At 34.6% G+C, this 23226-nt stretch overlaps 1 protein-coding gene and 1 non-coding gene across 2 annotated transcripts; one reads left to right on the top strand and one right to left on the bottom strand.

Moving 5' to 3' along the window:
- Window positions 1–286: 286 nt before the first annotated feature.
- LOC114410996 lies at window positions 287–393 on the bottom strand. Its single transcript, XR_003666384.1, has one exon. It is a non-coding gene; the product is annotated as a small nucleolar RNA R71 (small nucleolar RNA).
- Window positions 394–22379: 21986 nt separating this feature from the next.
- Window positions 22380–23226, top strand: LOC114408166 (B3 domain-containing protein At2g33720-like). The gene has a single exon (XM_028371258.1). The coding sequence runs from the start codon at window positions 22495–22497 to the stop codon at window positions 23071–23073; it is 579 nt and encodes a 192-aa protein (XP_028227059.1). The 5' UTR covers window positions 22380–22494; the 3' UTR covers window positions 23074–23226.

The following is a 23226-nucleotide window of genomic DNA, read 5'->3' on the forward strand; positions in this document are numbered from 1 at the left end:
GGATGTCCCATATGTTCTTAAAACTGGACTGATTCATTTGCTTCCAAAGTTTCATGGCCTTGCAGGTGAAGACCCGCACAAACATTTGAAGGAATTTCATATTGTCTGCTCCACCATGAAACCCCCAGATGTCCAAGAGGATCATATATTTCTGAAGACTTTTCCTCATTCTTTAGAGGGAGTGGCAAAGGACTGGCTGTATTACCTTGCTCCAAGGTCCATCACGAGTTGGGATGACCTGAAGAGAGTATTCTTAGAAAAAAATTTCCCTGCTTCCAGGACCACAGCCATCAGGAAGGATATCTCAGGTATTAGACAACTTAGTGGAGAAAGCCTGTATGAATACTGGGAGAGATTTAAAAAACTATGTGCCAATTGCCCTCACCATCAGATTTCAGAGCAGCTGCTTCTCCAAAAATTTTATGAAGGACTCAGTAATATGGAGAGAAGTATGATAGATGCTGCCAGTGGTGGAGCCCTTGAAGACATGACTCCTGCTGAAGCCAGAAATTTAATTGAGAAGATGGCTTCCAACTCCTAGCAGTTTAGCGCCAGAAATGATGCTATAGTCATTAGAGGAGTGCATGAGGTAGCTACAAACTCAGCTGCATCATCTAAAACTAAGAAGCTTGAAGGCAAACTGGATGCATTGGTTAACTTGGTAACCCAACTGGCCTTGAACCAGAAATCTGTACATGTTGCAAGGGTCTGTGGTTTGTGCTCCTCTGCTGACCACCATACAGACCTTTGCCCTTCCATGCAGCAACCTGGAGCAATTGAGCAGCCCGAAGCTTATGCTGCTAATATTTACAATAGACCTCCTCAACCTCAGCAGCAAAATCAACCACAGCAGAACAATTATGACCTCTCCAGCAACAGATACAACCCTGGATGGAGGAATCACCCTAATCTCAGATGGTCTAGCCCTCAGCAACAACAACAGCAGCCTGCTCGTTCCTTCCAAAATGCTGCTGGCCCAAGCAGACCATACATTCCTCCACCAATCCAACAACGGCAACAGCCCCAGAAACAACCAACAGTTGAGGCTCCTCCACAACCTTCCCTCGAAGAACTTGTGAGGCAAATGACTATGCAGAACATGCAGTTTCAACAAGAGACCAGAGCCTTCATTCAGAGCTTAACCAATCAGATGGGACAATTGGCTACACAATTGAATCAACAACAGTCCCAGAATTCTGACAAGCTTCCTTCCCAAGCTGTCCAAAATCCCAAAAATGTCAGTGCCATTTCATTGAGGTCGGGAAAGCAGTGTCAAGGACCTCAACCCGTAACACCTTCCTCATCTGCAAATGAACCTGCCAAACTTCACTCTACTCCAGAAAAAGGTAACGACAAAAATTTACCTAACAATTTATGTGTAGGTGAATCTTCCACTGATAATTCTGATTTGCAGAAGCAACACATTACTCCTCTTCCATTCCCTCCAAGAGTAGTTTCCAACAAAAAAATGGAAGAGGCAGAGAAAGAGATCTTAGAAACATTCAGAAAAGTAGAGGTAAACATACCTCTACTGGATGCAATAAAGCAAATTCCAAGATATGCCAAATTCTTGAAGGAGCTGTGCACTAATAACAGGAAGCTTAAAGGAAGTGAACGAATTAGCATGGGCAGAAATGTCTCTGCACTGATTGGTAAATCTGTTCCCCAAATTCCTGAAAAATATAAAGATCCAGGTACATTCAGCATACCTTGTATTATAGGGAATAGTAAGTTTGACAATGCCATGCTAGATTTAGGAGCTTCTGTTAGTGTTATGCCTCTGTCTATTTTTAATTCTCTATCTCTAGGTCCTTTGCAGTCAACTGATGTGGTAATTCATTTAGCTAATAGAAGTGTTGCCTACCCTGTTGGTTTCATAGAGTCTTAGTTAGAGTTGGTGAACTGATTTTCCCTGTTGATTTTTATATTTTGAATATGGAAGATGGATTTTCTCAAGGATCAGTTCCCATCATTCTAGGCAGACCCTTTATGAAAACTGCTAGAACTAAGATAGATGTTTATGCAGGCACATTATCCATGGAGTTTGGTGATATAACTGTTCATTTTAATATTTTGGATGCTATGAAATACCCATCTGAAGATCTTTCTGTATTTCGTGCTGAAATAATTGACCATGTTGTTGATGAATACATGACTGATCTTTACTCTAATCTGCATACCTCTCACTCTTCATGCATTGAGTCTGAAATTGTACTTGATCATATGTCTGAATTTGATGCTGAAAGTGAATCTGAAAGTGATATTGATTGCATGTCTGGTGGTGGTGTTTTACCTCTTGAGATTGATTTTATAGAGTCAGATAGGACTAACCATGTTTCAGGAAGTACACATACCTCTGACTTTCTTTATGAGGTACAGGCTGAGAAACCATCTCCTTCTACCACTACCCAGCCAACCACACCAGAATTAAAGCCTCTGCCATCAAATTTACAATACGCTTACTTGGATGATAGCAAAAGTTTTCCAGTGATTATATCTGCCTCCTTTACTGATGAGCAAGAGGAGAAGTTGTTGTCTGTTCTCAAGAAGCATAAGAAGGCTATAGGCTGGACCCTGGCGGACATTCCTGGTATTAGCCCATCCACATGTATGCATCGAATAAATTTAGAGGATGGAGCTAAACCAGTAAGACAGCCACAGAGAAGACTCAAACCGGTGATTCTTGATGTAGTGAAGAAGGAGATAACCAAGCTTTTGCAAGCTGGAATCATTTATCCTATCTCCGATAGCCAATGGGTGAGTCCCGTCCAGGTAGTCCCGAAGAAGACCGGCCTCACAGTGATAAAAAATGAGAAGGAGGAGTTGATTCCTACTTGGGTGCAGAACAGTTGGAGAGTCTGCATTGACTATAGAAGGCTGAACCAAGTTACCAAAAAGGACCATTTTCCCCTACCATTCATTTACCAGATGCTTGAGCGCCTGGTAGGTAAATCTCACACTGTTTCCTTGATGGTTTTTCTGGTTATATGCAAATTACTATTGCTCCTGAGGATCAGGAAAAGACCACATTCACCTGCCCCTTCGGCACTTTTGCCTATAGGAGGATGCCTTTCGGCCTGTGCAATGCCCCTGGTACCTTCCAGCGGTGCATGATTAGTATTTTCAGTGACTTCTTAGAAAATTGCATAGAGTTGTTCATGGATGATTTCACTGTGTATGAATCCTCTTTTGATGGTTGTCTGGATAGTTTGGAAAAAGTTTTGAATAGATGCATTGAAACTAACCTTGTTCTAAATTTTGAAAAATGTCATTTTATGGTTGAGCAAGGTATAGCTTTAGGCCACATTATTTCCAATAAGGGTATTGAAGTAGATCCTGCAAAAATTTCTATTATTTCACAATTGCCTTACCCCTCTTGTGTGCGAGAGGTGCAATCTTTTCTTGGTCATGCAGGATTTTACAGGCGCTTTATAAGGGATTTTAGCAAAGTAGCCCTTCCACTGTCCAACTTGTTGCAAAAGGAGAAGGAGTTTGACTTTAATGACAGATGCAAAGAGGCTTTTGATTGCCTCAAAAGAGCGCTGACTACCACCCCCATCATCCAGGCACCCGATTGGACAGCCCCTTTTGAGCTTATGTGTGATGCATCAAATTATGCATTGGGGGCTGTCTTTGCTCAGAAAATTGATAAATTACCCAGGGTGATATATTATGCTTCTAGGACTTTAGATGCTGCCCAAGCGAATTATACTACTACTGAGAAAGAGCTACTAGCCATAGTTTTTGCTCTTGAAAAATTTCAATCTTATTTGCTTGGTACCCGCATCATTGTTTATACTGACCATGCAGCTCTAAAGTACTTGTTGAAGAAGGCTGATTCTAAGCCTAGGTTGATCCGATGGATGCTCTGGCTTCAAGAGTTTGACTTGGAGATCCGTGATAGGAGCGGAGCAAAAAATTTAGTTGCTGATCATTTGAGTCGGATCGAACGCGTATCGGATGCGAATTCACCCATTCGGGATGATTTCTCGGATGATCATTTGTATATAGTGTATAGTATTTCTGACTCTCTTTCTACCCCCTGGTTTGCTAACATTGTCAATTATTTGGTTGCTTCTGTTTTTCCTCCCTTAGCATCTAAGGCCCAAAAAGATAAAATTAAAAGTGATGCTAAGCATTTTATTTGGGATGACCCCTACTTGTGGAAATTGTGCAGTGATCAGGTCATTAGACGATGCATTCCAGATCATGAGACTGACTCAGTCCTGCAGTTCTGTCATTCTTCCGCACCGGGAGGTCATCTGGGTGTTCAAAGGACAGCTCGCAAAGTGCTTGATTGTGGTTTTTATTGGCCCACCATCTTTAAAGATGCGTGGAAGATCTGCAGCACTTGTGAGCAGTGTCAGAGAGCAGGAAATACACTTACATGGCGACAACAAATGCCTCAGCAACCTATGCTATTCTGTGAGGTGTTTGATGTCTGGGGTATAGATTTCATGGGCCTTTTTCCTGTCTCTTTTGGTTATGTTTACATTCTTCTTGCAGTTGACTATGTTTCAAAATGGGTGGAAGCCAAGCCCTCTAGAACTAATGATGCTAAGGTTGTTGCAGATATTGTCAGGTCTAATCTGTTTTGCAGGTTTGGAGTACCTAAAGCAATTGTTAGTGATCAAGGAACCCATTTTTGCAACAGAACAATGCATGCCCTGCTTAAAAAGTACGGGGTGGTACACAGGGTATCCACACCATACCACCCCCAAACCAATGGACAGGCAGAAATTTCTAACAGGGAGATCAAGAGAATTTTAGAGAAGATTGTGCAGCCAAGCAGGAAAGATTGGAGTACCAGGCTTGATGATGCTCTCTGGACACATCGGACTGCCTACAAAGCACCCATAGGAATGTCTCCTTATCGGGTTGTCTTTGGAAAGGCATGTCATCTTCCAGTGGAAATTGAGCACAAAGCATACTGGGCAGTGAAGACTTGCAACTTCTCTATGGATCAAGCTGGTGAGGAAAGAAAGTTGCAATTGAGTAAGTTAGATGAAATCCGCCTAGAAGCCTACGAGAATTCCAAGTTCTACAAAGAAAAGACCAAGAAGTTCCATGATAGCATGATAGTTAAGAAGGACTTCATGGTTGGGCAAAAAGTGTTATTGTATAATTCTAGGCTTGGACTCATGAGTGGTAAGTTGAGGTCTAAGTGGATTGGTCCTTTTGTTGTTACTAATGTTTTTCCTTATGGTACAGTTGAGATCAAAAGCGACTCCACAAACAAGAGCTTCAAGGTCAACGGACATCGACTTAAGCCATTCCTCACGAACCCTTCTTTAGTGGACGTAGTGGTGGAAGAGACTTCCTTACTCCACCCTACTCTTCCTCCACCATGACTTAGGGAGTTCTTCTTTTCCTATCTCCTTCTTTGCTTTTATTACACTTGTCCAATTCTATTTGATGGTTTAATTGTTTTAATCTCTTAATTGTGCTACATTGAGGACAATGTGTTGTTTAAGTATGGGGGGGAGTGTTCTTTGGTTTTTGTTAGTTTTGTTGGTTTTGTTAATTTGTTAGTTGTGTTAATTTGTTAATGTTGATTAGTTTCGTTGGATTTTTAGTTTAATATTTTGGGTCAATTCTGTGTGCATGTACGACTTTGCATGTTTTTCTTTGAATCATAGGATATGTTCAAGAAATGGGTAATTTTTTTGAAAATAAAAGATTTTGACATTTTGTGACTTGAAATCCTTGATTCTCCTCTACATGTCATGATAGTTTTGAAAGCTCAATTTGAAAGTGATGAGTTTACCTTTGTGAGAATTTGAGCCATCCATCATCATAATCATTTGGTGTGTTTTGCCCCCATTGATTGCGTGCACAATAGCCTTGGCTTGATTCTTGTTGATGCTTCCTAATTCACATGCATATTTGGATATGATTGAGGCAATTTTGTTCTTATAAGCTTCTAGCCAAATGGACTTACCTTGACTTAATTCCTTTGATAGCCCTTTTGAGCCTTGTTTCCCTTTCCTTGTTTTGAAGCTCACTACAAGCCTTAAGTGAAAAACCATGATATCACCATATCCTTAAGGAATTTTGGAGCTTTGGAATTGTTTTGGGAATAAGTGTGGGGGTTTTTGTTTCATTGGATAACATGTTTTGTTGGCCATGCTTCATGATATATTTTGAGCCATACTTGATATACATTGCATATTGGTTAAATGTTGGACATGCTGAATATGATGTTGTTTCTCAAAAGGCTAAGAGCAAAAAAAAAATCGAAAAAGAAAAAGAAAAACAGTAAAGTTGAGTGAATAAGAAAAGAATGATGAGACTCTTGGTTCTACTCTTTATGTTTAAATTTTATCTTTACTTCTTTTTATTTTCTTATGTTTTCTTAATATGCACTTATTCCTCATTGCTCCTCTATTCCTTTGGGATTCAGCCACTTATTCCATATGTTTCCATACCTTTTCCTTGGCCCCATTACAACCTTAAAAGACCTTTTGATCCTCATGTGCTTGTCTTTATGGGTTGATTGTCAATTTTTGAATCTTGCCAAGTTTATGTGGTGTTTGTTTTCATGGGTGCTTTGAGGGTAAATAGTAGCCTAGACACTTGAGAGATAGAGTGTATATCTTGTGAGGCTTTATCACTTTTCATTCTTGAGCTGATTAACTATTTTGCCATGATTGGGTTGCTTGGATGATTTTCATGAATGTCTTGACTTTTCGGATCTCCTTATGTTAGATGTTACCCATTCCTTTCATTCCTTGATGTTCATTGAGAAATATGTGAATGTTTTCGTTTGCCTCTCTTTGATATCCTTGGATTTTTTTCTTTGTTTCATTTTGCCCAGGAGTGCCAAAGGCTAAGTATGGGGGGTTTTGATGTGCCATCATTTTCTTCTATTTTCTAAACCCTTTTTGCACCATTTTAATTACTGATTGGTCTTAATTGTCAATTAATTAGGCAGTTTTATTATTTGGTCTCATTTAGCTAATTTGATGTTTTTAATCTAATTTTAGGAATTAATGAAACATTGGGATTAATCCGGATTTTGGTTGTGGACTTGAAGAGGGCAAATAAAGCAGCGCTTACCTTAGTTAATTTTTTATTAGGAAATTTCGCAATTTTATTTTATGTGGTTTAGTGTTTATTTCGTTTTGGGCCAGAATATTGTAATAGGGCCCAGTGACTTTGAGTGACTCTTTTTAAATAGCAGCCTTGGGATTCGTGCAAGGCATTCTGTTATGCCATTCATTATTCAGAGCTTTGTTTAGGGTTTTAAGTTCTTTTTGTTCTAATGCTACTGTTTTCGTTCTTAATGCAATTTCCCATTTCCTGCTTCTAATTACAATTTCGTTCTTGTTTCTTCTTCTACTTTCATTTACGTTTCTGTTTTCATTTTTGTTTCTGTCTCATTTACATTTCTGTTATTTACGTTTCTGCTTCATGTTTCATTTACGTTTTCTGTTTGAATCTATGGAAGGCTAATTATTCTGGTGTTGTTTCCTTCTGAGGAAGAAGCCCAACTCTCTTTGAGGTTTCGTTTATAATATGGTTCCCTGACAGTTTTCCCTTCACCAGTTAACCCAAATTCGTGAACATTAATCAGTGCACGCTTCGTGTTCGATTAATTGCCTCTGAGCCTAACTTGCATTCATGCTTAATGGACGAAGGGCTAACTTGTATGTGGTGCCTAATCACGTATTGACAACCCTAGGTTGATTTTCGCTTAGTAAATTGAAATAGGGTTGGATTAAGTGGTTACTGTTAGGGACGAATTCTCCATAACCCAGGATAAGAGAATGGCTTCTAAATTAGAGGAAAGAACCCATTTTCAATATTATTAGTTTCGTATTCCAGTTTACTTGTTCTGCTCCTTAAATCACAAAACGAACAAACCCCCCCCCAATCATTACTGTTACTGCAAGTATATTATGAACATTTGGTTTATCATTGCTCATTGGGAAACAACCTAGGATCACTTCCTAGTTATTGCATTATCATGTTTATTTGATTTGGGTACAGCCTCGATCACAGACTCTCCAACTGTTCTGCACCCGAGTAGGAATCAGCTCCTCTTTCTCATTTTTTATCACGGTGAGGCCGATTTTCTTTGGGACTACCTGGACGGGACTCACCCATTGGCTATCGAAGATAGGATAAATGATTCCAGCTTGCAAAAGATTGGTTACCTCCTTCTTTACTGCATCAAGAATCACCGAGTTGAGTCTTCTCTGTGGCTGTCTTACTGGTTTAGCCCCATCCTCTAAATTTATCCGATGCATACATGTGGAAGGGCTAATACCAGGAATGTCCGCCAGGGTCCAGCCTATAGCCTTCTTATGCTTCTTAAGAACTGATAACAGCTTCTCCTCTTGCTCATCATCAAGGGAGGCAGATATAATTACTGGAAAAATTTTGCTATCATCACAGGACAATTGAATCTCATGTGGCCAAATTGATCGCATTCAGCATTTTGGGGCTAAGGAGGAATCTTCTTCTTTCTTTCATCATCATCTTCTTTCTTCTCTAGTTTTTTTATGTAGTTGCATTTCTCTCTATCATTGTAGGAGTAAAGGAATCAAATTTAATGGCTTCCCATATCTTTAAATCTATGGTTTCTTTAAAGATCTGCATTCGGGTTTTCCAATAATGATAACCCTCACCATTGAACATAAGAGCCTATTGATAGAATTTCCTCAGGAAATGGAAAGTTGGATGACGCCATATATATTCTTGAAGTTTTTAAACTTTATACAAGAATCATGCTCTGATACCACTTGTTGGACCAGCGGCCTCAATAACTTAAGAGGGATAGGCTCAGAATGCAGAAGAAGCAGCAATCAATTTAATAATGTTCTTTAAATATGAAAGACAAAATTGATTGCAACAAAATAAATGAGATAAGGGAAGAGAGAATGCAAACACAGTTTTTATACTAGTTCGGCAAAGTCCGTGCCTACGTCCAGTACTCAAGCAACCCACTTGAGATTTTCCACTCCCTTTGTAAAAATCTGTTTACAAAGTCTGAACCACATAAGGACAACCCATTCCTTGTGTTCAGGAATCCTTACAAATTAAGAGACCCTCAGCCCCTTAATCAGTCTCTTTGAATGAGAAGAAAGAAAAGGAATTCTCTCTTGAAGAGAAAGATATTACAATTGAAGTCCATGGATGAACTCTTAATGGATTTGCAAGTGTTTTCCCAAGAGTTTCTTTTGAGATAGAATTTGGCAATGAAGTTCTCTTGGAATATCTCTCTCATACATTTTGTGTCCCAAGTCACCTATTTATAGGCCTTTGATGACCATTCAAAAATCTCTTGAACAGATGTCACTCTCAGGAGTTATTTTCTGAAGAGTTGTGACTCTTGGGAGTTATTTTCTGAATTTCTAAATTCTTGACTTGGATCAAACTTGAGAAGTGCTTATCTTTGGCATCATCAAAATCATGTATACATACATTCACATTCTCCCCCTTTTTGATGATGACGATCAAGTGATTTCTTTTCGACATCATCAAAACAATGCATGATCCATATTCTCCCCCTTTTTGATGATGACGCTCATTATCCAAGGCTTAATCTTTTTGACATCATCAAAATCTTCATGATTTACATTCTCTCCCTTTTTTATAATGGCTTCCCATATCTTTAAATCTATGGTTTCTTTAAAGATCTGCATTCGGGTTTTCCAATAATGATAACCCTCACCATTGAACATAAGAGCCTATTGATAGAATTTCCTCGGGAAATGGAAAGTTGGATGAGGCCATATATATTCTTGAAGTTTTTAAACTTTATACAAGAATCCTGCTCTGATACCACTTGTTGGACCAGCGGCCTCAATAACTTAAGAGGGATAGGCTCAGAATGCAGAAGAAGCAGCAATCAATTTTATAATGTTCTTTAAATATGAAAGACAAAATTGATTGCAACAAAATAAATTAGATAAGGGAAGAGAGAATGCAAACACAATTTTTATACTGGTTCGGCAAAGTCCGTGCCTACGTCCAGTACTCAAGCAACCCACTTGAGATTTTCCACTTGTTGGATCAAGTGGCTTTGGAATAATTAAGAAGGGAGGGGTTGAATTAATTATTAATGTGTCTTGACTAATTAAAAAATTATCCTTCTTAATGTTACCAGATTCAATTAGGCTTTTACTACAAAGTTAAGAAAGTAAAGAACATAAACAAAAACTTAACCAAAAGTAAAAACGGAAATTAAAAGTACACAGTGGAAATTAAAAAGTGTAGGGAAGAAGAAGATAAACACAAGATTTATATTGGTTCAGCCACAATCCGTGCCTACATCCAGTCCCCAAGCAACCAACGGTTCTTGAGATTTCTTTGAACCTTGTAAAATCATTTACAAGCCAAAGATCCACAAGGGATGTACCCTCCCTTGTTCCCTTTGAACAACCAAGTGGATGTACCCTCCACTTGAACTGATCCACAAGAGATGTACCCTCTCTTGTTCTCAGTATAACAACCCAAGTAGATGTACCCTCTACTTGTGCCACAAAGGATGTACCCTCCAATGTGTTGGGACAAAGAATTCTCAGGCGGTTAGTCCTTTGAATCTTTGTAAGGGGAAACAAAAGATATCTCAGGTGGTTAGTCCTTTGAAATCTTTTGTTTAAGGGGAAGGGAAGAATCAAAAGAATTCTCAGGCGGTTAGTCCTTTGAATCTTTTGGAAGAGAGAAGAGAGACACAAAAGAATTCAGGTGTTTAGTCCTTCTATTCATTTGGCAAAGGGAGAAGAGAATGAAGAAAAAAATAGCACAAGTTTTTGAACAACTTTTCTTGGAAGAGAAAGTATTGAACAAAAACTTTTAGAAAGATGAAGAGAAATGAATCAGATTGTAAAACCCTGTTATGAAACTTGTCGAAAAGATGTAGAGAAATGAGTTAGAAAGTTCTGTAGAAAGTGTTGAAAGATTTTTTGAAATTCATGCCATGGTCACATATTTATAATCACTTGATGACTCAAGTTAAAGTTTGTGACTCTTGGTAATTTCTCTAAAACTAGTCACCTTTTAAAATTTGTGACTCTTTAAAAAACTAGTCACTTAAAAGTTGTGACTTTTGAAAGAATCTTCAAAAACAAGTCACTTTAAGAATTGTGACTTTTGGAAATTTATTTTTCGAAATCAGTCACTAGTAATCGATTACCATAAAGGTGTAATCGATTACACATCAACAGAAGTGACTCTTCATATTTAAATTTTGAAAATCAAAATGTTTAGAAGCTCTGGTAATCGATTACAAGTATTGTGTAATCGATTACAAAAGTTTAAAATGATTTAAAAATGTTTTATCACTAGTTGTGACTTTTGAAATTTGAAATCTAATGTTTTAAAACATTGGTAATCGATTACATGATTATGGTAATCGATTATAGCTTTGTAAATCAGTTTTGAAAACAATGTTGGCTACTGGTAATCGATTACTACCTTCTGATAATCGATTACCAGAGAGTAAAACTCTTTGGTAATGATTTTTTGAAAACTTCTTGTGCCAATCAATGTTTTGAAAAACTTTTTGAATACTTATCTTGATTGAGTCTTCTCTTGATTCTTGAATCTTGAGTCTTGAATCTTGATCTTGATTATTCTTGAATCTTGAATCTTGATTCTCAAAACTTGATTCTTGAAACTTTGGAATTTGCTTAACTCTTGATTCTTTGGCATCATCAAAATAATCTTGGAATACATTGCTTCCACACCACTCCCTTTGTAAAAATCCGTTTACAAAGTCTAAACCATACAGGGACAACCCATCCCTTGTGTTCAGGAATCCATACAACTTAAGAGACCCTCAGCCCCTTAATCAGTCTCTTTGAATAAGAAGAAAGAAAATGAATTCTCTCTTGAAGAGAAAGATATTACAATTGAAGTCCATGGATGAACTCTTAATGGATTTGCAAGTGTTTGCCCAAGAGTTTCTTTTGAGAGAGCATTTGGAAATGAAGTTCTCTTGGAATATCTCTCTCATACATTTTGTGTCCCAAGTCACCTATTTACATGTATTTGATGACCATTCAAAAATCTCTTGAACAGATGTGACTCTCTGGAGTTATTTTCTAAAGAGTTGTGACTCTTAGGAGTTATTTTCTAAATTTCTGAATTCTTGACTTGGATCAAACTTGAGAAGCACTTACCTTTGGCATCATCAAAATCATGTATACATACATTCACAAGGGGAGGGAACTCGAACAGGTTGGGGCTGTCCGACTGTCGGCTATCGTGAAGATTGTGTTTCTACCATAGAATGGGTAGTAGCTACCATACTCTCCTTGGGGTCGTAGGGTAATTTTACTTGGGCCCTATGGTGGATGCTAAATGTACCTACACGGGGGTTGACAGGTAACTTTTTTCTTTGCTTGTATCCTCTAAATGATCTTTCTTCTTCTCCAAATGGTACTCGTCAAGCTGGAAGGTGAGGTACTTGCAAAAGGCACTCTAACCCTCAAGTAAGGTCGCAATCGAGAACAATAAAATAAGGGTAATAAATGAGAATCAACAGTATCCTTACCTCGATATCCACACAACTATTTATACATACCTTAGTGGGCCTTGGATTTATGAGTCCTTTCCCAAGGTTTCCTCATTAGGTAATGCCCCTATAATTATCATTAAGGAACTATTCTCTCTCTTAATTATTCTTTAACAGTTAATCTAGGTAATCTTCCTTTGCATAATCGTTATTCGGTCAGAATGAGTACTTAATAGGAGTACCTAATATTCAACTAGGCTTAGTACTTGATATTGTAAGGGGTATCAAGTATTCAGCCAGGTCGAGTACCTGATACTATCAGGGGTATCAGGTACTCAGCCAGGCTGAATACTTGATGTTACTACAAGGGGTATCAAGTATTCGATCAAGTCGAGTTCCTTATATTATCAGGGATACCAGGTATTCGGCCAGGCCAAGTTCCTTATATTATTAGGGATACCAGGTATTCGGCCTGGTCAAATACCTGATGTTACAAGGGCTACCAAGTATTCGCCCAGGCCGAATTCCTCATGCTATGGACGATGCCCAATACTTGACTAGGCTGAGTACTTGACATTACAGATGGTTTCGAGGACTCAGCTTTAGGCTGAATACTTGGTACCTCGTAGGAGTAATCCTATGAGATAGAGGAATTGTAGTCTTCGGGTATTCAGTAGGTTTAAATCCCGAGCACTACCATAGGGTGTGCTTCGGTGTCCCAAAGGTTTTCTTGGGTATAATGGATATTCGACTTAGGCCAAATACCTATCTGGTATAAAATTAATATTCCAATATCTTTTCGGCAATTGAGGTTTCAATTATATTAAATTATTATGTAAATAATAGTGTACACGTGCATCATGATGAAAAATTGATATCCAAGCTAGTTTCATAAATATTTGTTACTTTTACATTTGTATACATTTTCAGTTAATTATATTTATTGTATATATATATATATATATATATATATATATATATATATATATATTATATGTAAATATTTTTTTTATATTATTAATGAAGCTAAAATGCAATTTTGGTCCTCCTAGTTTGATGAATCTGTCATTTTAGTTCTCCTAGAATTTCATTGAGACATTTGGTCTCCCTAATTCTAAAAAGTGGTGATTTTAAATTGCTTTCGATGACTGTCAGTTTATAAACATTGACCTGTGATGGTGGTTAGCTCTCTCATTAATGAATAATTAACATTAATAACCAAAATTAATCAAATTAAAAATTATCGAATGTTTGTAGAAAGGGGTTGGTGGAATGAATGTCCGCAACCACCACAACCCACACCGCAATCGACAACCACTACAACCCACACCACAATATTATAAATTGAACTTCTTTATCAAATCTCTAGTGCAAAATTTTTTTCATATCACACCAACTCTAATAATATTGGTTTCCACCACAATCGATAACCACCGAAACGCACACTAAAATCTTACAAAACTACAACTTCTTTATCAAATCTCTAGAATGGGATGGGTCTGTTTCTGAAGGTTGTTCTATCAGTGGTCCAATGCCTTTGTCCAGTCTTATATCTGCAAAAGATCCATCAAGTTTTGACATTTCTATATCAGGCTTTATGTCATTAAATCTTACATGAATAGCTTCTTCCACAGCTGAGGTTCTAGAGTTGTAAACTCTATATGCCTTGGATGTTTCTAAGTACCCAAGTAATGTTCCATTATCACTCTTATAATCAAACTTTCCCAAGTTGTCCTTAGTATTAAGAATAAAACACTAGCATCCAAAAGGATGGAAATATGAAATGTTGGGTTTTCGTCCTTTCCACAATTCATAAGGAGTCTTTTTTAGAATGGGTCTTATATAGATTTTATGTTGTAAATAACAGGAAGTGTTCACTGCTTCAGCCCATAAATGTTTGGGGGGTAGAGTTGTCATTGAGCACGGTCCTGGCCATTCCCTGCAATGATTTATTCTTTCTCTCAACAACACCTTTTGTTGAGGTGTTCTAGAAGCGGTTAAGTTATGAAAAATTCCATTTTCTTCACAGAATAGATGAAAGCTCTCATTTTCAAACTCTTCACCATGATCCCTTTTGATTGAAGTAATGCATACTCCATTTTCATTTTGAACTCTTTTACAAAATTTAAAGAAGACCTCAAAGGACTCATTCTTGTGAGCAAGGAATGTAACCCATGTCCATCTTAAGTAGTCATCCACTACTACCAAACCATATATCTCTTTCCATTGGCAAATGCTATTCTAGTTGGACCAAACAAATCAATATGTAATAGTTCAAGTGGTCTTGAGGTTGAAAAAAAGTTTTTGCTTGAAAAGGAGGTTTTAATTCCCCCCCTTTTGACATGCTTCACAAAGTAAATCATCTTTCTATGACATTCTTGGTTAACCTCTCACAAGGTCATGCCTTTGCAGTTTTGAGATTAACCTCAAGCTTGCATGTCCAAGTCTCTTGTGCCATACCCAGTGATTTCCTTTGATTGATAGTAGACATGCTACATTTTGATTTGATAGTTCACTAAGATTAATCTTATAAAGATTACCTTTCCTATTAGTAGTGAAAAGTTGGGTCTTATTTTTGGGTTGGACGACACATCCATCTTTGCTAAAGGAAACATCAAGTCGATTGCACATAATTGAATTATACTAAGTAGATAGTGTGTAAGCCCTTTAACAAATAATACATTATCAATGGGAGGATAAGGATAAATACTTATTTTTCCACCCCTATTATCTTCCCCTTCTGATTTGAATGTACATTTATCACTTATCACCAAAAAAAACATGTAAAAAGAATAATTTAAAAAGACTTGAAGTAGGTAAGAAAAAATAAATTTCTCGTCTTTGTCAATAAAAGAACACACAAAAAGAAAGACATAAAAAAAATCTAAAAAAACATGAAGGAAAAGAAACACGTAAAAAATAATATATTTTTCTCTTGGCCTACCTTTTTCCTTCTCAATTTAGATCAAAGCATCAAAATTTTCTCTTCACTTTATTTTTATTTTTTGAATCTAGTAAACAATATTTGAGGTTCAAAGGGAAACATAGAATCAGCTTTCTTCCTCTGCATAGGAATATGTAACGTTGATTCTCTGAAAAGAAAAAATACATCTAATAGATAAGAGTAGTTACTTAATTTCAAAAATAAAAGTGATTACTCAATTTCTTTCACCACCTAAAAATCTTCTTTTTCAATTTAAATATGTATCTAAAAAAAGTATGCTTTTGTGAAATAAATGGATTTAAATTCATGTAAGGAAAATTCATCAAGAGAAAGGGAAAAAAATATTATGAAATTTCTCACCTAAAAAATCCTTTTTCCCCAACTCAACTAAGTATCTACACATGGAAGAAAATAAAATTAGTATTCTTTTGTGAGATAAAAAAAAAAAAAGATACAGATGAAGATGAAGAAAATTCAAAGAAAAAGGAGGTAGAAGATTGAAATTTATTGAGGGAGAAAATGGTAAATGGGAGAAAATAACTTGAAATGAGTGATCGGTATTTTATAATTCACTAACTCAAATAATATATTCATTAATTGTACACGTACAAATGCTAAGAATATATTTATTAATTTTCTTTTAATTTGTTTTTAAAATTTGTGAATGAATATATAAATCCTAATTTGTTTATTTTAGTTGAGAAGCACAATTGAAAAAAACTAAATATGTTTGTAATTTTGATTGATTTTTATTTTAAATTTTATTTTGTTTGTTTTAATGAAAAAAAATTAATTATGCGGGACTGAATTCAATCATTGTTTTCCACATGTACTAACAACATAGTCCTGTTTTATATAATACTAGCTTAAGTTTTTCATACCTTGCATGAGTATTAAATACCCATCTTGTAATTTATAGGAGTAATTTTTTATATTATATGAATTTTAATATATTTTATTTAGTTTCAATTTTAATAAATGTATGTTAGCAGCTAAGGGTGTAAATATATCAAACTCAATCTCTAAATCCACCCAATTCAATTTAACCCAATTAGATTTTTATATATTAATTGGGTCATTAGATTAGATTGATTTTAGTTTAATCAACCTAATAAAAATTAGAGGGAATGAAAGGTTTGGAGTTTTGACCTAACCAAAACCAACACAACCCAACTCATATTTAATTAAATTATTAATATAGAAATTCTGAATTAAGAACACCTCATTCTTAAAGCAATACATGGTTTATCTTAAGATAATACATTATTTTAAAGTTTATCTTTTTTTGTTTATTTTAAAGTAATAAAATTATTTTATGAATAATATTATGAGTATTATTTATGTTTTATTTCTTTTTTATGTTTATCATATGAATAGTATAATATTATATGAATATTGATTTTTAAAATATCCTTATTATTTTTTAGTTTGAGGATTTTTTTAATTATTTTTCAAAACTTAAATAGGTGACATTTTTTTATGATCTAACCCGATTATTAACCCAATCCGAGCCACTTACACTCCCTATTAGTACATATGTAAATAAATATTTAAATATATTTTATATACACACTTGTGATGAATTTAAACTTTTAAAATTATAATATATAATATATAAAATATGTATTAATTAATTAAATTATTTGGAGGAAATGAAAATCGGGTGTTACGTACGTAGTATCGCCCCATAGAATAAAACCTTTATATATATATATATATATATATATATATATATATATATATATATATATATATTGATTGATGTCTAATCAGGAGTTTAAGAATTGGACCAAACAAGTCGATTCGACTAAAACTCAATGGGCGCACCAATTCGATTTGCTAAGAGGATAAGAAATGTATTAGAACCAGGGTGATCTGATTTGAATTGGCATGCGATAGATCTTTGGTTGAATTGGATTGAGTCTTTGATTAAATCGGGTTGATGCTCTTTTAAAAAAAAAACAAAATTATGAATTTTTTCTATTTTATTTTTTGTAAACTTATGATTAGTTTTAAGACATTATATATTTGTTTCGGTTAGAATTTTTTTTATAAACTTGTATTGCCATGAATATTAGTTGTTATTTGAAATATTTTTATAATAACAATACTTTTAAATTTAGAATATTAAATAATTTAATTTGATTAATTAATTACTTAATTATATTATTTTTTTATATTTTTTAATATATATCAAATGATATGGATGATGAATTGTTATTCGACTAGTGATCCATCAACCACTAACTCGACCGATTCCAATCAAATTCTTAAAACATTGTGTCCATATAAACCAAGGAATTTTATTACTGATAGGGACACTTTTGGCAGGTACACTTTTTTTTGTAATTTTCTTTTCTCCGTCTCTTTATATCAAATCATCTATTTAATTTAATGTCAAGGATCTCTCTCTCTCTGTCTTCCCTTTTTTATATCCAAATAAAATTTCTCAAATCATATATGCTTGGGCTGCCACATAGGAGACCCAACCCAATCGTCCACTCAACACCACTTTAGATTTAGATAACAAGCTAGCGAGCCGTGGAAGAGATAAAGATTGCAATGTCTACTCCTTAAGCATAAACTCCCATTCTTCTTCAAATATTCGAAAGCAACACAGCGAGGATACCCACCTCCTAAAGAAACTGTAACCACGAGGTCGATCATCATCTCTCCACCACAACCATCACATCTTTTTACCCTTTTTCTTTTTGACAAGTTTCGCTGTATCTGCCCCTCTTCCTTGCTTACTTAGGTTGCTAAATATATCTATCAGCAAAATACTGAAGAAAGAAATGACTATATATGGTGATGGCTTAATTTCTGTCCCCTCATTCTGACTATCTACACACATATATGCACCCTTGTACTCACTAAACTCTTATCTTTTCATATTTGTGAACTAAATGTGAAAATGGACTATATATACTATTAACCAAATAGCAAGGGTCAGCATAATTGGTAGATAATTTGATTTTTTAATCATGTTATCAGGTACGATTCCTGATTATGTGCATAAAAAAAAAACCTTTGTCTGAAGAGAAAAAACTCACTTCAATAATCTATAGATTCTCTACGTCTCAAAAGGAATTGGTATCCAACTATCATTCTGGTGAAAACCAAAAGACTTTGAACTTCGATCTAGATCTGCTAATCCAAAACCTAGTTGCCTAATCCTGTGCCAGCTGGCAGTCTGAGAACTTGATGACAAACCAATTAATGCAATTTTTCTACCAAAAGATTTGAAAAAGAAACTGTCTCTTCTTGTTGCTTGATTCTGAAATAGAAGAGACCTTTGCACATAACATCTGAACCAATATAATAATGGAATCAATGTGATGGGTTTTAACTTAAGTCTTTTAGTATCGAATGCTACTTGCTTACCAAAAACAAGCTCCACAGTGTCTCAGTTTCGACAATGAATTCAAGTTGGGGTATTAGTATTCGGTTGTTGATGAGTGTGATTCACTCGTGCATCAAGTTTAAGATTACCAACTGTAGAGTGACCTGACCTATATGATCAGCAGCAAAGTGACGTTTAAGATTTAGAAATCAATATTGCAAAACACGGTATTGACCTATATATAACAGAAAAACATCTATCTGCCTATCTTCAATATGGAGCATAACTAACCCTCGAGAGTTGCTTTCACTAGCTAACCAAGCATTTTACATCAAATTCTTTTTAATTTCCTTTGTTGGCTATCTATCATCTACGCTGAGCTTCCAAGGAGGAAAGGAGCTCTCTCACTTTAGGGCATCGCTCCATAAAAGTACTCAACTATAACTACTCAAATAAAAATGCATTAATATTTTAAAAGGGTACTTTGAACATACTTCACGTAATTCTCTAAGTAAGAAAAATGAAATGTTTTATCCTTTATTTTAATAAAGAATATGGTTAACCAGTACTTTTAAAATATTAGTTAAGAAATTAAAGAAAATATTCATTATATAAATCAAAAGAAAATATAAAAAAGATGATGAGCAATATAATTTTTTATCTTTCAATAAAAATAGATTTATTTTAAAATTTTTAATATTGTCCTTAAAATATTGGCTAACATTTTTCTTTCAGTAATAATTACTCCTAGGTATTAGAAAGCTAATATATGACTTCTATTATTACTATCTCAATTTTTACATTCGCCTCCTTCAATAGTCAACTCACCGGTATTAATGTTTTGAAAACTAACCGGATATACCATCTATTTAAGAGTTATGCTATTTGGTACAAAAAAAATTCGTAAAAAACTGCACGAATCGTATTTGTCTTGTTTCGATTGGATAATCATATAACTTAAGAAATGAATACGATTAAGGAATTAAAGGAAATCAGCCAAGGATACTTCGTGTATAATATTCGTGCATTAACCTTCGTACTAAACATCATTTCCCTTTATTTAATAAATCGTGACAAGAATTGAGTGTTCTATCGATTATTCTATCAGTATGTATAATGTTAATTGTGTATTTCATTAACTATTTTTTAAAATTTCATTGAAGTTTGATATCGTTTTTTCCGTCTTGCAACAGAAATTACATTCTTTCTGGGTGTGAAGCTTCCTATATATCAAACCGTATGTGTACACCAGTGTTTGAGTCCAGTTATATATGGCTTTCGGGTTTAAGAGTTCATTCCTATAAATCAATATGGGACTACTGCAGGTTTCAATCATGAAATTACAAAGCTTCGTCAACTGTTTTGGGAGTGGAATTTGCATTGGAGTTGGTGGAGAAATTTGGAAGCTAGGAAGATATATAGCAGTGTCCTTTTTCTCTGTTAAATCAACTTATAACTTAGTGATGAACCATATAGCTAGGTTAGCGTGTAAATAATAGTGAACAGAGGTTTTTAATCATCTTTGGAATTGTAAAGTCCCTCTGAAAATCGCTTGGCTTTTTTATGGCGCTGCTTATGAGAATGTAAATCATTTGTTTTCCTCCGGCCTGTTCGGTACGTTTCTCAACAAAATTGGTTTTATGTCTATATACTTTATTGGAAATGTCTACGATTCTTCATATTATTTATAGCATATGGCTCTATCCTTAATTAGGCAAGATGTTCTAGAACTTCTACCATATTATCTGGCACTCAGTAACGTGGTCAATTTGGTTGATGCTCAACTAAATTTTGTTTTAACATGGTCATATGCTGAACATCTAGGATCTTATCAAAGTTAATTAGGTCTTACTCATGGGTTATTCATGGCAACGAAGGAGTATTGTTATTGATTTTCAATTTGGTTTATTAGCCTTATAAACTACATTTCCCATTATATTTATTAGAGTCCTTATGCATAATTAATTATGCATATGGTTTATTTTAAGTATCCCTTGTATCCATCTAAATAATTTTCTCTTACAACAACAAAAGTTCATCAACCATTTAGCTCAAGTTTTCTTATATGTTAAGCCGTAACTCGTTAATCAATTTAGCATAATTCATTATTTTGATCACTAGCCTTTTTAAAGGATTTATTTCAAGCGCCATAAGGTAACTGATCAATTCGTATAGAGATATGTTTCTGTAGTAATTAATAAAAAACAATAATGACTTTCACATTTTCTTTTATTTTTTATATGTAGGAATGAAAGAGAAATACTAAAAAGTTTATCATGTCTCCTGTTTTTTTTAATCAACTGAGTCATACTCTATTTGTTATGACGTTCAAGTTTGACAAATAGAAAAAAAGTTTGACATTAGCAAAAGTCTATAGTTGATTTTTCATAACTGTTCAGTATAATAAAAAATGAAGTATTTTTTTACTTTTGAGTTTAATTTTGTTTCATTTTTTATTTTAAAAATTGAAGCTTTTATTATTTTTAAACTTTATCTTATAGTAGTATTTATTAAATTGAAAGAAAGATAGCGCGCTAATATATGACAATTTGGTTAAATACAACTTTATTTTTTATAAGGGAGACTATTTTTCTTTATGCAAGGGATTGCTCCCTGTAATCTTTCTTCTTATTAATGAAGTAAAAAAAATATCTTAACGATAATATTGAAACAGGTATTTTGTTTTAAATAATCTTTTTCACCTGCTCACTGATGCGCACCTCTGTTTATCCCTAGCCTCAAGTAAAATTGTTGTTTTTACAAGTATGTTATCATTTTTCCCGTCACCGGGATATTCACTATTTTTATTCTCCTTTTTCGCTTTGTGGTTACGTTTCACAGGGATATCAAGTTCACCCACATATATATCATGCTTAAAGTTCTCATGCTTGAAAATGCTGGTGATAACTCAAATAATTGTAGTTGTAGTTAATGATGATGGATTTGTGTCTATGATAGATTTGGAATAAAAATATTAGGGAGTAATTTTTTGAGGTTTCTAACAGCGAGAAAAATAAATCACTAAAATCAATTTTCATGTCATCATTTAACCAAAAAATTTAACAGGAATCAAGAATCAAATGAAAAAATAATTTAGAAATCAAGACTAATCAACATTTAGTTGAAAGATTAAAAATAAAAACTTTAAATAATTGAGGGACTAAAAATATGTTATTCTAAAAAAATAAAAACTTAAATATGTTTTTATTTTCTTAAATTTATGTTATTTGTTATTTTGGTCCTTCAAATTTAAATTTATTTTTTTGGTGTCAATTTAAAAAAAAAAAAATTAGTCCCTTGTGATAATTGAGTTTTTGCGGTTAATTGTATAATTTATAACCTTTTTTTTAGCACATATGGGACTAACAATAATATTTTTTAAAATTAAAAACTAAAAAAATCAAATTTAAATTTTGGTGACAAAATCAAAAGTGAACTCAATTTGAGTAACAAAAGCCAAAAATAAAAAACACAGCTAAGAAAATTTCAACATTTCGTTTCTACAACAAAACATAATTACATAAAAGGATATTGACAATAAGTTGTATGACATTGGAGATTCTTATCTCATTCATACTTTTGAAAAGAAAAATGAGAAATGCCTTTCCACTGGCTATGACAAAGATGAGAAATCCATTTATATGTTGAAAGAAAGGGGAAATGAGTCTTCACTTCCATTTCACAAATACACAAAAATGCTAGTAGTGCAAACACTCAAAGCCCGATCATCATTTCTTTCTTATGAGTTTACAATCACAAATCCCATCAAAGTTTAAAATAATATTCATCTCTTCCAACATGAGCAATCCTTCAGATGAGAAGGAGCAGTGTCAAAAGAAGAGGAAATCCACCATATGTGAAGCCTCCAACTTTAAGACATCAAGGAGAAGATTCTTCAGCAACAAAAATGAAGAGGATATGAACAAGGGAGTTTCAACAACACTGAAGCTTTACGATGACCCTTGGAAGATCAAGAAGACGCTAACCGATAGCGATTTGGGAATCCTAAGTAGACTCTCGCTGGCTGCAGATTTGGTGAAGAAGCAAATTTTGCCTATGTTGGGTGCAGATCATGCAAGAGCTGCAGAAACTGAAGAAGGGACCCCAGTTAGAGTTTGGGACATGGACACCAAATCCATGCACCAGCTCGTTCTAAAGCGATGGTCTTCATCCAAGAGCTATGTTCTTATTGGAAAGTGGAACCAAGATTTCGTGAGAAGAAGAGATCTCAAGAAAGGGGATGAGATCGGATTTCATTGGGATCCGTATAATTGCGTTTTCAATTTCTGTGTCCTTAAACGAGCTATGCCAGAGAATTAATCTGTGTTAGCTTTATTCTACTTTCAAATCATTGAGGAAAACAATGGCCAATATATTATGCCTATATGTAACATACAATAATGTTATTGCAATAGCATGTACTTCAAACTAATTATTTAATACCAAGTTTCCATATTGTGGTATCTTATGAAA

The sequence above is a fragment of the Glycine soja genome, chromosome 4, assembly GCF_004193775.1.
Source record: "Glycine soja cultivar W05 chromosome 4, ASM419377v2, whole genome shotgun sequence".
NCBI classification, from domain to species: Eukaryota; Viridiplantae; Streptophyta; class Magnoliopsida; order Fabales; family Fabaceae; genus Glycine; species Glycine soja.